The sequence below is a fragment of the Ictalurus punctatus genome, chromosome 23, assembly GCF_001660625.3.
Source record: "Ictalurus punctatus breed USDA103 chromosome 23, Coco_2.0, whole genome shotgun sequence".
Classification (NCBI taxonomy): domain Eukaryota; kingdom Metazoa; phylum Chordata; class Actinopteri; order Siluriformes; family Ictaluridae; genus Ictalurus; species Ictalurus punctatus.
Window position 1 is genome coordinate 18762025 of NC_030438.2, and position 15330 is coordinate 18777354.

At 42.8% G+C, this 15330-nt stretch overlaps 1 protein-coding gene across 1 annotated transcript in view; it reads right to left on the reverse strand.

The window, feature by feature from the left end:
• Window positions 1-8958, reverse strand: part of LOC108256167 (thrombospondin type-1 domain-containing protein 7A) — a 116858-nt gene extending 107900 nt beyond the window's left edge. Inside the window, exon 1 of the mRNA XM_017452746.3 lies at window positions 7411-8958. Within this exon, the coding sequence (XP_017308235.1) occupies window positions 7411-7579 (169 nt within the window). The 5' untranslated portion in view covers window positions 7580-8958. The remainder of the gene's footprint in view (window positions 1-7410) is intronic.
• Between the last annotated feature and the right edge of the window lie 6372 nt (window positions 8959-15330).

Sequence of the window (15330 nt, forward strand, 5' to 3'; positions counted from 1 at the left end):
CTACTCAGCTTCAGCTCTTATATAAGCCCAGACGCTCAGACTGAACACTATTCAAGCGAAACTCTGACTGGAAGAAAGAGAATATTCTTTAAAAAAAAAAAAGCTTGTCCGTTAAATAATCAGCGGATTTTGGCCTGTTACACCGGGGATTAGTTTTGACGGGGGGTAAAAAAAATGGATTCTCTAATTGAATTAAAAAAAAAAAAAAACGGGCAGAGTTTTGACCTTCACCATCTCCACAGTGAGAGACTAAAAACTCAGAATGCCAGAGGAGAAAAGAAAAAAAAAAGACTTTTCAGAGCCAACCGTTCCTCAAAAATGTGGCGTATACATTATTTTAGCGCTTCAAGGGCCAGACCCTTTCATCGCGTTTAATGATTTCAAAGCGAACGTAAAACTGTCAGAGTTTTGTAACAATGTGAAAGAGAAATTATAAGATAACGACCGCCTCCATCTCAAAAAGTAAATGCTCTCGCCTAGACTCATAAAATTCGGACATAACGTGATTGCTGACTGTCCTTATTCTCCAGTGATAATCATCCTATCCTTTTGGGGATTGATTCTATAGGCAGTGATTCTATAAGTGTCGTATACAGTACTGTACTGAATCCTCCATTCTAGTACGTTATTGTTTCTATAGTAACAGCTAATAACACCTCCATTTAACCGAATATAAAATGAGTGTAATCATTAATATAGTGACGTTGTGTGTTTATTTAACATCTATGGAAGGAGTCTCCAGTGTAAGAGCGTTAAGTAAGTAGTCAGAGTTAAAGTTGTGACTTTTCTAACCCTTTTCAGGAAGCAGTTATGGTAACTGGTCATTAAATGTAACTATAAATAGATGAAAAGTACGAGGTGTCATTCTTTAATAAGTAAATAAAAAACTCTTAGCATTGTCAAATTGCTGTGGTATAAGAGGAGTAAAGCAGACATCGCACCACCCCGTTACTGATTCGTTTCACTGAGCGTTCCTTATATCTGAGGTAAATTACTGAGAGAATGTATCATTTCGTTATTTCTCCTAACTCAACCCCGACCACATGAGAAAATGCGATTTGTTATACCGTAGAATTTAACTGCCAGTCCAAGTGAAAAATGAGAAATTCAGAGAAATTCACCTTCATTTGTATTCACGTCCCAAATTCTAGGGCTGGAATATTAGCCAACATGTTACTATCTAGGGAGTTCACTTACCTGCAGGTACGATCAAAATGAAGGCTGGAAAGGGTCACATGAAAATGCCTTCGCTAAATTAGTTGGGGATTTGTCAGGGCCGACGCCACGAATAAACACATCAAAGGTGTCTGGTTTTATTTTCCTCCCGCTCATTTAATGCCAAATTATATTCTCAGAATGAGGCTGAAGGAGACAGAGAATAACGGACTAAGCGCACATCTTAAGAAGCAGAAAACCGTGCTACGCAGTTAAAACAAAACATACCGTGTTCATCTGCTAACAAAGAGAAGCATCCACTAGATCGTCAGGATAAGACTCAGGAGGATGTTTAGCATCTATACCAAGGAGATCTTGGTAAATCTACATGCTAAGAAAGAAAAGAAAGTTGGACCTACAGATTAAGATTTTTTTTTTTTTTTTTTTAATGCTAGGTCTACATGCTAAAACATATAGGATCCTGCTAAGTCTAAATTCTAACAAAGGAAAGGAAAGAACAAGTCATACCTACAGTACAAGCTAAAAAAGAAAACTTAGATGTTAAGATAAACAAGACATACACGCTAAACTGAACCCCTGCCTGTTCATGCTAACACAGGGAAGTCAGCGCTTGCTACATGCTAAAAACAAATACGCATCTGCGAGGTCTACATTCTAGTTATACCTGTATTTTTCATGTTAGGTCTACATTTTAAGCCAGAGAACAACACTCTACATCTATATGCTAACACAGAGTGGAAGGCACTAGGCCTACATGCTAAGAAAGAGATGCTAGGTTCACATGCTAAGAAAGAAAACAGTAAGCTAGAACTATGTGCTAAGATGAAGAACATGCTAGGTCTACACGTTAAGATGAAGAAGACGGCACTATGTATAACTATGTATTAAGAAAAAGAAGAAGCAGCTTGCTAGGTCTACATGTTATGGAAAAAAAAAGCAGTAAGCTAGATCTGCATGCTGAATTGGAGATTATGCTATTTATAGCTACATGCTAAGGTAGAGAGGAAGACGCTAGGTAGAGAAACTAGCCTACTCTACATGCTAAGACTGAGACGAACTAGCTTAATTTGCGTGCTAATTTGTTATATCGTCATTGGGAATAGCACACTACCGCTACGTGCTAACATAGTGGAACACACTGGGTCTGAATGCCATGTAAAAAAAAAAAAAAAAAAAAGAAAAAAGAACAGTATGGCAAAATCGACATGCTAAGAAAGAAAACACAAACGCAGATGAGAACGTGCCAGAAGAAAGATAAGATTGAGAAAAGAAAATGCTAGGTCTGTGTGCTAATAATAGATTGGGGTGAAATGCTAAGATATAAGAACAACATTATATGTTTACATGTTTACTCTCCTTGCTAGTAGTCGATGTGCTAACTATAAAAGAGAACACGCTAGTTAAACAGGCTAGTGCTACTTCGTAACACAGAGACAACCGTGCTAGGTCTAAACGCTGAGACGGGTAAGAAGAGTAATAGAACTGGCCGTGCCTGAGGCGGTGTGCTAACACCAAACAGCTTGACATAATTCAGCCAGCGGCCCTAAAGAGGCTTATAAATGAAGTAATGCGATGCTAAAACTCTGACGGATCAAATGTAAGAGATTCTGTAACGAAAAGACGCAAGTGCCTTCGTGTAAATGCTATAATCTGCGTACAAATGGCGCGTTAAAAAGAGACATTTTGAGTGAAGAATGTCAGCAAGTCTTCAGCTTTATCCTGTTTCTTAAGTGCTGTGCAGTGGATTATTTTGAGGTGCCAAATGCTAATGAGGTGCAAAAGTAGCAATACTGTAAACAAACTAGTTAGGCTGCAGCTAAGCTAATGTCGGGAATCAACCCAAATATAAGACGACACGAGTTGCGTTTCTGTCGATTTAAACATCGCCGAATCCACCTTTTCAGCTTAAAGATGAAGACGAAAATCCTACCGAGAGAAAAAGAGGCGCTAAGAAAAGCGTCTGGGCCTCGATCCAGGTGTTAGCAAGATGGCAGGCTAAGGACGCGCTTGTTTGGCTTTGGAGTAATTAACGTGACAGGCAGGACGAAGGGCTGGGGCACTTCAGTGGAGCCGACAAGCTCGTCTGTGTTAGCGTGGTGCCACTTCTCTACAGAAAAGTATTGAGATGTGTGTGTGAGCGATGGAGGTTTAAAACGGGCAGGCTGGTGTCGTTAGTGTCGATCGATTAATTGCTCAGCGCTCTCATCTGATCAGAGGCGCTATCGTCTGTGCAGCGTTCACCGAACGACACGGATACTTTAACAACCCTTCACTGGTTCCCAAGGAAATCGTTCGGTTTCACGTGTAGACTCAGGATAGAGAGAACTGAACAATGACCGTAGATCTCTGCGAGTTCGATATTCTCTGGGACGGATATTTCCCCCGAAAGCCGAGCCGACTTGAAGGTCAACCAGACTTTGTGTTGAATAAAGAGTCTGGGGAATGAGCTTTAATTGTGGAGAAGTAGCAGAACTAATCCTGTCCTTTCCTAAGGTCATACAAAATGGCCTCCATGTGCTGAGTAATGAGGGAAGGACTGTCCAGACTTGGTGTAACGTCTGGTTTCGTTAGACATATTCAAAGCGGAAATGCATCAGGAATGGCTTCTGTGAATGAAATATTCAAAAGATAGAAAAATAACGTTTGTAGGGAATGGTACAGGACAGCGAGATCATTTTTCCAAGGAGATGATGTTGAAACTTATAGATAATGAATAACTGTGCGGCTTCATCCAATTATAGAACACTAGAGACTGTGACATCATCCAATTTCGGGACGCTCGTGATTGTGACATCATCATCATCATCATGAATGTCCTGTATGTACTGCTATTGTTCTGTGAGTCTATGATGTAACAGTTGCTAGTGTTCTGTTTTTATATGATGTCAGATTCACAAAGTTGAACCGTCTCAATAGATGTGATCTGAGCAATATAATCTGAATTGTGCAAAGAAGCTTGTAATGTTAACACAGCCATAGCTCACAGTACCGCATACACAGTTACAGTTTCCGTAACACTCCGTGGATTTCTCAGTCGGAAATATAGATATCTATAGTCTGTGTGTATAGAACCTGATGTTTGGTCGTATATCGTAAAATCCTGCTCAAGTGAATGCGTGAGGTAGATTTGAAATTCCACGTTTTCTGTTTTTACCCCTGTGATGTAAACCCAGACTACAATCCTGCCTGGAAATCCTCCAACTTTATGTCCCTGTGCACTTGAAAGCTTTTCATCACGGACGATTGTCTTCTGCACAGACAGTAAGAGATCCAAGTCCCGGTTTTTCACTGAATTCATTACGTATACGACACGTCATATGGTAAAAAAAATAAAATAAATAAAACCCTGCATTTCCCAAGCTCAAGCTCTTCACCATACCCGAGGAACGGGGATCCTGGCACACCTGTCCTCACGTGAGAACCCGAGCCTGCAGTGACGATCTAATCACTGTGCAATTAAACAGCCCCGATGCTGATTAGCCTGAAATGAGACCCATTGTTATTGTGTTTTACAGCAAAACGCAGCTCTCTGATAAAACGTCGGTGTGTAATTACCATCTATAGTGAAAAACTGGCGAGAGGATACTCTTTGCTGTTTGTCTGATTCACAGTCCTGGGCTGTTTTCCTCCTTCAATCCAGGCCTTTTTAATCTCCTTACTCAGCTACAATTTTTTTTTTTTTTTTTTTTAAACGAAAAAAAAAACATCAGCCGAAAGGCAAGAGCGCATCGATTCGGTAGCATCGCAGCCCGAAGGAAAGACCAAACGGTGCGTGTGTTCTCGCTCTGCACCACAAATTGGCAAGTCGAAGGAAACAAGTCGTAACAAATAACAGAACGTTTACACGAAAGCGCAGCGCTCCGAGTGTACAGTGTCGCTGAGATTTATCGCCTATCAAGCGACGCCCCTTAATCGCATTTACTTCACGAGCACATAAACATAAAATACAGTGTAATGCAATCAGCTTAAAAAAAACAAAGCATGCACATAGCAGGTGCAGTGAAACAGTCCTGACTATAAAGGCAAACGTTATTACCTTTTGGATTGTTAACATTATGTTAAAAGCATTTATATTGTGTTGAATTTTCCATTCTGATTGGTCAGAATGGTGTTGATTCATTTTCTAGAACAGCAGCTCTGACTCACGGGTTTCTATCAATGCGTTCGTTCCAACGCGTCATCGGTTCTACGGTACGCTAACGGTAAAACAGGGTTGTTTTTTTAAAAGAAAATCGCCGATATGCGGAGAGACCTTTATTTTAACATGGAAGGAGTCTCCAGTGTCAGCGCTTTGTAACAGTCAGAGGTAAAGCTACAACTTGAAGTTTTCCGACATCTTCAAGGAACAGCTGCTATATATTATAGCTGCTCACAACAGGAACTAGCTTGGTTCATGGACACGGACAACATTAAACATAACTACAAACGGATAAAAAGTACCATCGTTGTTTAATTGGTATAATATGAAAATAGTTGACAGGATACTGTCGTATGAGTGGAATAAAACACTTCCGGATGTTCTGTTACAGGAAAATAAACAAGCACTGGGGTGATAACACTAACTACACTTCATCCCACCATCCCATCATTGATTATTTTCCTAATACAGCATGACACTGAGTGTTTTATTCCTTACTTAAAACATATATGATTTGTGGGGATAATTATTAGATGATTTTGAGTGTGGAAATCTCCTGCTGAATCAATTAGGATGTAATTGCTTTGTTCTGTCAGTGAGTTGAGGTAGGTTCCCAAGGCTGGTGTGGAGGATCCAAGGCTGGTGTGGAGGATCCCAGACCTGCTGTGGTGGCTTCCAGGCTGATGTGGAGGATCCAAGGCTGGTGTGGAGGATCCCAGACCTGCTGTGGTGGCTTCCAGGCTGATGTGGAGGATCCAAGGCTGGTGTGGAGGATCCCAGACCTGCTGTGGTGGATCCTAGGCTGGTGTGGAGGATCCAAGGCTGGTGTGGAGGATCCAAGGCTGGTGTGGAGGGTCCCAGGCCTGCTGTGGAGGGTTCCAGGTTGGTGTGGAGGGTCCCAGGCTGGTGTGGAGGCTCCCGGGCCCGGTAGTAGGCTCCTGGGCTTTGAGTGTGTGTTTCCTGACATTGGTGTTTGGGTGTTGGTACAAGATGTTATATTCCTTGCGCTAATTTCTATTCATTTCTGTTGTAGTTACTAGATAGTTAATAAAACTTACAATATGATATGATGATGAATAACTGAATTACTGAATGGTAAGAGGGTCATGGGGTTACATGTGGATTAAATGGGATTATATGATATTTTCTAATAATGGACATTTCTCATTTCTGCACAACATAATGACTTTTAAAGTCCAACCAATGGTAGATTTTCAATCAAATATGCATGTATTATTATAATCGTAACATACAATATAATCTCTACATACTGGTCATAAACAAGGCTTCATCAAGGGTTCTTTGGATATTTAAGATTTCTACACTGAAACAGTGATGAACCTTTTGTGTTCTATTTTGGTGCTACAGACAACTAAAAAAACCCCAACTTCATCCTGGTCAGGGTCGCAGTGGATCTGGAGTCTATCCCAGGAACTGCGTGTGCAAGGTGGGAATACAGCGTAGATGGGACGCTAGATCAAAGCATGACACACATTCTCACACTCGATCACACCTAGAGGGCAATTTAGAGGCACTCTTCCACCCACTGGCATGAAACTCAAGAACATGGAGAACCAACACAGAGAACATGCACAACTCCAAACAGATAGTCATCCGAGCTCAGAATCGAACCACGGATCGTGATGATGTGAGACGGGAATGCTACCCGCTGCACCAGCAGGGCATTCCCGTGAAGAATTCCCATCATAAATATCGGCATGATGTGGATGGATTTTATCGCTGAAAAAAAAATTCTGATTCTTCAGTTTTGTGGCTGCATTAACAAAAATGGCTGAACCAAAAATAGTCTAAAGAACCTTGTAGCTCTGTAAAAACGGGTTCGACTTGCAACTTTTAGTCAAAAGGAAACCATCTGCTCTTTAAATGGTTCCTCTGAGGAAAGACATCTTGCACGTACTGTAATTTCTAACACTTTCACTATTCCCACAGTTCTGCTCAACATTAATGTTCTCGTTATAGCACTGCTGCAAGGAAATAAAAACAGTTCTGCATTCCGATCCTGAAACACACACACACACACACTTTACCCCAGAACATCCCCACTGCCCTAATTATCAGCGTGGAAGCAGCCATACCTGTTTCCCAGAAGTACACCGACTTGCTGTCTCTTGAGGTTTGAGCAGGAACGGTCCGGATTCCGCAGCACACTAACACAAGTCTCCATACGCACACGTACACTCCACTCCACCCTGTCCACGTGCGGGACGTGCGGGTCGTCCGTGCCCCCCTGACCCCCGACCCCATCGCTCTTCTCGACCCAGAAAATCCAGCCGTTCTAAGTGAGCGAGAACGAGGAAAGAGGTCCTGCCAGAAGACGGAGACTATCCTTGGTACCTTGAAGGATGGATGCAGAGTATCGGAGCTCCACTCGACCACCCGTTCTGTCTCGTCCTCTCCACTCCTTTCTCAATAGACCCGAACGAGATGATTGATAAGAGGATGTGAGCAGTGATGCTGCTGCCTCCTCTGTCCTCCGACTACTGCAGCTAACTGACGCGACACACTCTCTCTCTCTCTCTCTCTCTCTCTCAGCTTCCCTCCCTCTCTCTCAGCTTCTCTCTCAGCTTCTCTCGTCCTCTCTCACCCAACCCCTTTTCCTCCTCTTCTCTCTGTGCTCTAAGCAGGAGGACGTACCCTCACTCCATGCTCCGGTGACGCTAATGGAGACAAGATCAGAGCCAAGCTCGAACTGTCGCTAGGCGAGAGAAGGACCCGAATAAAAAGCCTAAAAAAAAAAGAGAGAGTATAAATTATACAGTAAAGCTTTCTGAGAGTGCAAGGGATATGAAAAAATGTCACAAAATGACGGAATCATATAAAGCAGTCCACAGCCAAGAATCTTCCCCTGTTGGTTTTTTTTATTTTTTTTTACGTTCTGTAATTCACACCTTAATCCGTAGGTTTTCGCATAAATTGAAATCTCACCGAAGACAACGGAAAGCAAACACACTTTCTGCATTCCAATATGTCAACAGTCAATCAAACCAGACGCCGCGATATCTTCTCACCAAACCCTGACCGTTTAATCTACTTTTACTAAGGTCGGAAACTCATAAAATCCTAAGAAGACGTGGCGTGGGAGTGTGTTAAATGTCAGCGTGACGCCAGGTTAACATTCTTTATGGCTTTGATAAGTGGTAGGTAGATATGTGACAGGCGGATTTAAGTAATGATGGAGGAACAAAACAGGCCATATAAAAGGATTATGAATCTGACTACGTGTGGAAGTGCTGTAGACTCAGGCAGCCTGGCGTTAACTGGCACAGCAGTCGTCGATTGGCGTACTACGGTCTGGAAGCGTGGAAGAGTATACTCGGCAAAAAAAAAAGAAGAAAAGAAACGTCCTTTCGCATTCAGCTGCTTTTATTTCCGGCTAAATTCTTAACGTGTAAATATTTGTGTTAACATAAAAACGTTCAACAACGGAGACGTAAACTGAAGAAGTTTCACAGACGTTTGATGACAGAAATGGAATAACGAGTCCCTGAACAAAGGATGGGTCGATATCAGAAGGAACAGTCAGTATCTGGTGGCCTCCAGCTGCGTTAAGTACTACAGCGCATTGGATAGATGCGGATCAGGTGGTAGGGCGGGTCGTCCGCTAATCGTAGGGTTGGAGGTTCGATTCCCGGCCCACGTGACTCCACATGCCGAAGTGTCCTTGGGCAAGACACAACCTCAAGTTGCCCCCGATGGCAAGTCAGCACCTTGCATGGCAGCTCTGCTACGATTGGTGTGTGAATAGGTGAATGAGAACCACTGTAAAGCGCTTTGGAACCACTAAGGTTAATAAAGCGCTATACAAGTGCAGACCATTTACCAGTACCACAAGTGCTACTACGAAACATGACCACTGTTATACAGTACGTGGTGGAAAATTGTCAGGGTAGCCCTTTAAATGGTTCCATCGAGCTGCTTTCGTACCCGATGTTTTCGAACGCTGAGATATTTTCCAAAGCACCCTTTAAAATAACCCTTTCAATAAGAAATTTTGTAAAAAAATTCCAGCTAGCGCTCCATTCTGTAGCCTATCTGTCACAATCTATCTCCAAACATGTCACACAGCGGTCGCCCACTATTACATTGTCAAATTAAGAAAGCACACACACATACCGAGTTTCATAGTCGTCGCACACCACCCACCCACTTAAAAAGCAAAAATTCCACGCTCTACTCTTTCACACATCAAAACACACTCATTCATGGAGACCGGGCTTGTCAACTCTAATCCACCTCTAATCTGCCGCTCGGCGTTCTGATGTGTTCTGCTTCATCGATTAGAGCTCTATAAAAAAAAAGTACTGTGAACAAAAGACTCCAGAATAATCTCATCAGCATCTCAGCGTCACCGCATAATGGAGCACACAGCAGCTAACATAGCGCGTAACATAAATCCATCAAGTTTACCTCTTTAACCATTGTTTAGGGAAACCGTTCAGTTGTCTGTCTGGGTTTCTGTTACATCGTTATCATCGTACATGCTAATGGGCTGTTTATAAAGGGACATGTTATACGGTGAATCAAACCGGCTAGCATTTCCGTTACCGTTCTACGTAGAATGATATTGTAGGTAGAAGCTCATTGGGCTAATTATTTACTAGCAGTTATTTGGCCCGGATTGGGACTATGTGTGTTCTGATCTATGTCTCGTCCGAAATGTCTCCTGTAACCCTTTGCACATACACATCGACTCGGCGTGGATTTTATTTGGCAAAGGAAAGCGGAAAACTAAGGTTTGGGTTTATTGACACCAAAGCGTGATAAGACTTCACAACAAGATGCAGCATAGAAACGCCAAGTAATGAGGACTCGAGCTAATCAGGGAGTAACACAGAACAGGCGCGCACTCTTAGGTAGCAAACAAAAGACTAGGACTCAATATTCAACTTTCAAACACTGGAGAAATTGAATAAGCAATTTGAGTGATTCAGGTTTTACAGGAGGTTATCGTTAAAGAATAAATATTGAGAACAATACAGGGCCTAAAATGGAACCTTGTGGGTCACCATGTTGTTTTTTTAAGTTTTGAAAAATCTCCTTGTCAAAAAAAAAAAAAACCTGGTAGTGGCACTCTAAACCAAACATGTTTATCGTTCCATGACATTTTGGGGTACATGAAAAACATAAGACCTGTGAATTCTTACATAAGGACTGTACAATAAAGGTCATGTTAATAAAGAGACGTATTACTCTCTGTTACTTTCAAAACACTGGAGATAAAAATTTATTCTAGTCCGAGCCTTCCCCAATCCGTCGTCATGACCTCATGTGGGGTTGCTTGATTTTGAACTCACAATCTCCTCTTTCGTTTTATTCGTGTATTTAATGGATCAATAATACGGGTATGTCTGGAACTAAGAAGAAGCTATGACCATGGGCAAATTTCTCCACCCAGCTGCCTCCGCTAGTTCGTCAACAACATACTGTAGAGTGTTTCTGACTCGGTGGAACAGCAGAAGTCATGAAAACAAACAGTAGCTGAATATTAATTACATGAGTGATGAGAAATAGCAAGGAGGACGCAAAATGACAAAGATTTGGGTCACAGAAAATTCGTATTGTCCATTTGGTTTGCAAAAAAAACAACAACAACAACAAAAAAAAAAACAGTTTTAGATACTCTTCTAGTTCTAGAAGATTTCCTGGAGGATTTGCAGTATTGTTAGAGAATAAATAGAAAGAACAGTACCGGGCTTAAAATGGAACCTTGTGGGTCATAATATTGCTTTAGATTTGAATATAGGTCCTGATCACTTATAGCTCAAGTGCACAGTTAAAGCAGTAAAAGTCAGATGGCAGACAAATGAGACTTTTGGCCAAACCATTCCCCTAATGGCGTTCACCACTAAAACGCTATCCTTTTTGAACCGTTCTCACTTCACCAATCTCCCGCTAAAATATTGCAACATTGCTGTCACTATAAACGCCTTTAGGGTCTTATATTTTCCTCAAAACCGGAATACGAGGGTGATTATTTTTGGTCTGGGTTTCGTCTGGTGTGTTTGTCATCCAGGCGTGAGCTCAGGCCTCGCTGCAGGGTTGTGTGTATGACTCAGAGAGAAGAGGCAACAGTGGAAAAAACAGTCAAAGTCAAACAGGACTGGTGTGCTCGAAACGTCCTCCGCAGCCCCTGCTCATGATGCAACTGCCATCGCGCCAGAAAACTGCCCCCAGCTGCGGCAAAACAATCACAGTACGGTTGTACACGGCGTTATTTATGATCCGCAGAAGAAAATAGCGAGCTTTTAAACATTCTGCTATAAATTGTATCAAACGGTGTAACCTCTCCCATCAGGCTTGGGGGAGAAAATAAAAGAGAGTCCGCCGTGCCCACAGCCCATTACGAGGTTAATAGAGGTCACGGCTCTCTCGATTGGGCATGGATTATTTATGGGCAAGACTCCGACACTTCTCAAAGTAGCCAGGTGGCACAGCTTCAAGCATATGCACTTTTATATTACTCATGTTGCTGTTACAATTCTGAAGAGAGCTTTAAAAAGTGCTTATTATAAATCTCAGTGGTAATAATCACAAAATTTGATAATCCTCTGTTTTACCCGAGCTGTTATGACTGGGACGTTTAAAACTGTATTCAGGATTTCTAGTTAAGATGACTGTAGCGGTGACACGCTAACGTGTCGATTCGTTTCCGGCAGGTCTTCCGGCTGTACGACGAATGACGGGTTTTGTTTCTCGATGCGCTCGGTCTAATACGTTATCGTTTCTATAGTAACGGCTCAGCAATGCGTTAAAAAGAATAAAATGAAATAAAAACGTGTGTAATTGTTGATATGGTGAGGTTTTCTGTAAGGAGCTGTTTATTTATCGTTTTCGGAAGGAGTCTCCAGTGTCAGCGCTTCAGCAACTTTAAGTTATCCGACATGGGGCAGTGGTGGCTTGACGGTTAAGGCTCTGGATTACTGATCAGAAGGTCGGGGGTTCAAGCCCCAGCACTGCCAAGCTGCCACTGTTGGGCCCTTGAGCAAGGCCCTTAACCCTCTCTGCTCCAGGGGGCGCTGTATCATGGCTGACCCTGCACTCTGACCCCAACTTCCTAACATGCTGGGGTATGCCACGTAATGTATACGTGATGAATAAGGACTCATTATCTTCAGGACAGAGGAGTTTAAGCTGTTTACAGCCGCTTTGACGTTCAACACTATTAATTGTAGCTACAAATGGATAAAAAGTATGCAAATCAAAGTTGTTGTTTTTTCGCGCTGGCAAATTGCAGTGGCGTAAGAGGAATAAAACGCATAAGGAAGTGCTAACAGGTAGTAACAGTAACTCCGCCCTGTTGCTGATTATTTTCCTATACCAGCATGCCAAACTAGGTTTTATTTGCACCTATATTAAGCATGCTTGCATATCTGCAGTCCTTTTGGATATGTCATACGCCTGTAATAATCAGAAGAAGTCACTGATTCGTCACAGATCAGCCCACGTCGCCACAATACACATCCTGCCTGAGCGTTCTGTGGAACTCCACATGTAATCCTGGCAGAAAAGCTGTAACTCGCTTTACGGAAATCACGACCCAGGAGCCGGGACGGCTTCACGCTTTTTTCTTCTTTTTTTCTTTTTTAATCTGCCCCTCTTTTTGAAGAGGGTCTATAATAAGCGTCGTTACAGCAGGCAGCCGAGGAGCTCAAAAGATACTTGAATTAAACCGGGATATCAAAACAGGGCTGCGACTGCTAATTAGCGATGAAAAAAAAAAAAGAACAGATGTCTGAGATCTCTGCAGATAAACTGCTGCGTTAACGAACGCAATGAAACGTGGAGCAAATACGGCGAAGGAGTGTTTCCATGTGAGCACAGTCTGGGGCTTTTAGAAGGATTTTATGATGGGGGTACACATCCGTCCTAATTTTTTTTAATGAATAAATTTTAATACCAAACGCAGAGACAGTTCTGTCATATTATGACTAATTACAGATTTACTAATTAGTTCCTCTAATGCTCGAGGTTCATGCAGACAGGAGAAATTCTCGCCGGCAACATTGTCCGAATTCGTTTCTGTTATTTGTGAAATTGTCCCCGACTGTCAGTTTCTGCACAGACAAAACATAAACGTGAAGGAATTTTTTGTAAAGCTGAAAGATTGTAATAAAGCGCTTTCATTTCCCAGAAAGCCTCCTGCGTTCGTGTATTGTCTAGTTAGCGTAATATATCCATCCATCTTCTATACCGCTTATCCTTTTCAGGGTCACGGGGAACCTGGAGTCTATCCCATTTAGCATGGGGCACGAGGCGGGGTACACCCTGGACAGGGTGCCAATCCATCACAGGGCACAGTCACACACACCCGTTCATACACTACGGACACTTTAGACACGCCGATCAGCCTACCGTGCATGTGTTTGGACTGGGGGAGGAAACCGGAGTACCCGGAGGAAACCCCCGCAGCACGGGGAGAACACGCAAACTCCACACACACAGGGAAACGGTGGGAATCGAACCCCCGACCCTGTAGGTGTGAGGCGTACATGCTAACCGCTAATCCACCGTGCGCCCTAGCGTAATATAACAGACATGGACAAATTTGTTGGAACCCGTGCAGCTCTTCGAAACGGTGTTTTATTCCTCCTTAAATGAGATTAAATTAAAAAGCAAAGTCTTCTTTATACCCACACGCTAAATTGGTCTTGAGGTTTGTTTTCTTGAGTGTTCAGTGACTGAAACTGTGGTAGATTTTCATGAACTACAACTGAAAAGAAAAAAAAAAAGACTTTACAAAAGACTAAAAACAAAATCAAAACACCCAATCGAAATGATCACGGGGACACCGGAAGGTTATGGGTTTCAATCCGAGGACTGCTGTGCACGTCGCTGGCTTTTTAAATGAGAAATTTCCTGAAAATCTGAATCCATTTTTTTTTTAAACCTTTACGCACGGGTGTTAGTGGGTTTTATACTGGTGACCAGCAGGATGTGGTACAATATCCAAGTCTTCCAAAGAGTTGGACCCTTAATCAAAACCTTGCGTGTCTTGCATGCTGTTGGTGAACATATGACCTTAAAAAAAAACAAAAAAAACCTGCTTATTACATTAATAAATGGAAAATGAACTCATCCCGGATGAGTTCATTTGAAAACACGTAACACTCGGGAGACTGCGTGCGTCTCTTGTTTCTCAGAAATCCCTCTCAGGCCTTGAATCGCACAGCAATTTGATAAATTAAAAGGTTATTCTGTAGCTTAGCGAGGGGCGGGTGTAATTAAATCCTTTATTCCGTCCGTCTGCTCTCTTTGACACCGCGCCGAAGCAGCGTCTTCGCCAGCTCACGCCACGGAAAATGAATGAAAACGGCGAGCGAAGAAATAAGAGCAGACTGCGTGTCCTTCGGCAAGCCTTCACGCTCTCAGACACGAGCGTAACGACTGCGAGGATTGATTTTAATGAGATCAGTTGTGTGACATACGAAAGACTGCGATGTTGCAGACAGAATATTACAGAAATAGAGTAAGGCCCAGATTTACCAAGCGCTAATTAGCGTACGGAGGCTAAGAGATCACACGCGCGCTTAGTTCTCGTCTTGTATCTGATTTATAACCGATAATTGCGCGGAGGACGTCACGCCCGAAGAAGGTGGAGGAAGTGATATTAGGTGAGGTTTTTCCTGTGCGCTAATTGTCAGGGCGTATTTGAGCCTCAAAGCAATGTTATAGAAAAACTGGAATTAAAGACCTGTTCCATGATAACGTGACACCTTATTTGGAAACGCCATCCGAGTTAGCGGAGCCTTTCTCTCGGCTCCGTTCTCCTCCGATGTCTCTCTTCGCTGCAGAACTGCCGCTCGCCGGATGATTTTTGTTTTACGCACCATTCTGTGTAGACACACACACACACCAATGGTAGCAGAGCTGCCACGCATGATGCTAGCTTGCCATCGGGAGCAACTCGGGGTTCAGCGTCTCGCCCAAGGACACTTCGGCATGTGGAGTCACGTGGGCCGGGAATCGAACCGCCAACCCTACGATTAGTGGACAAA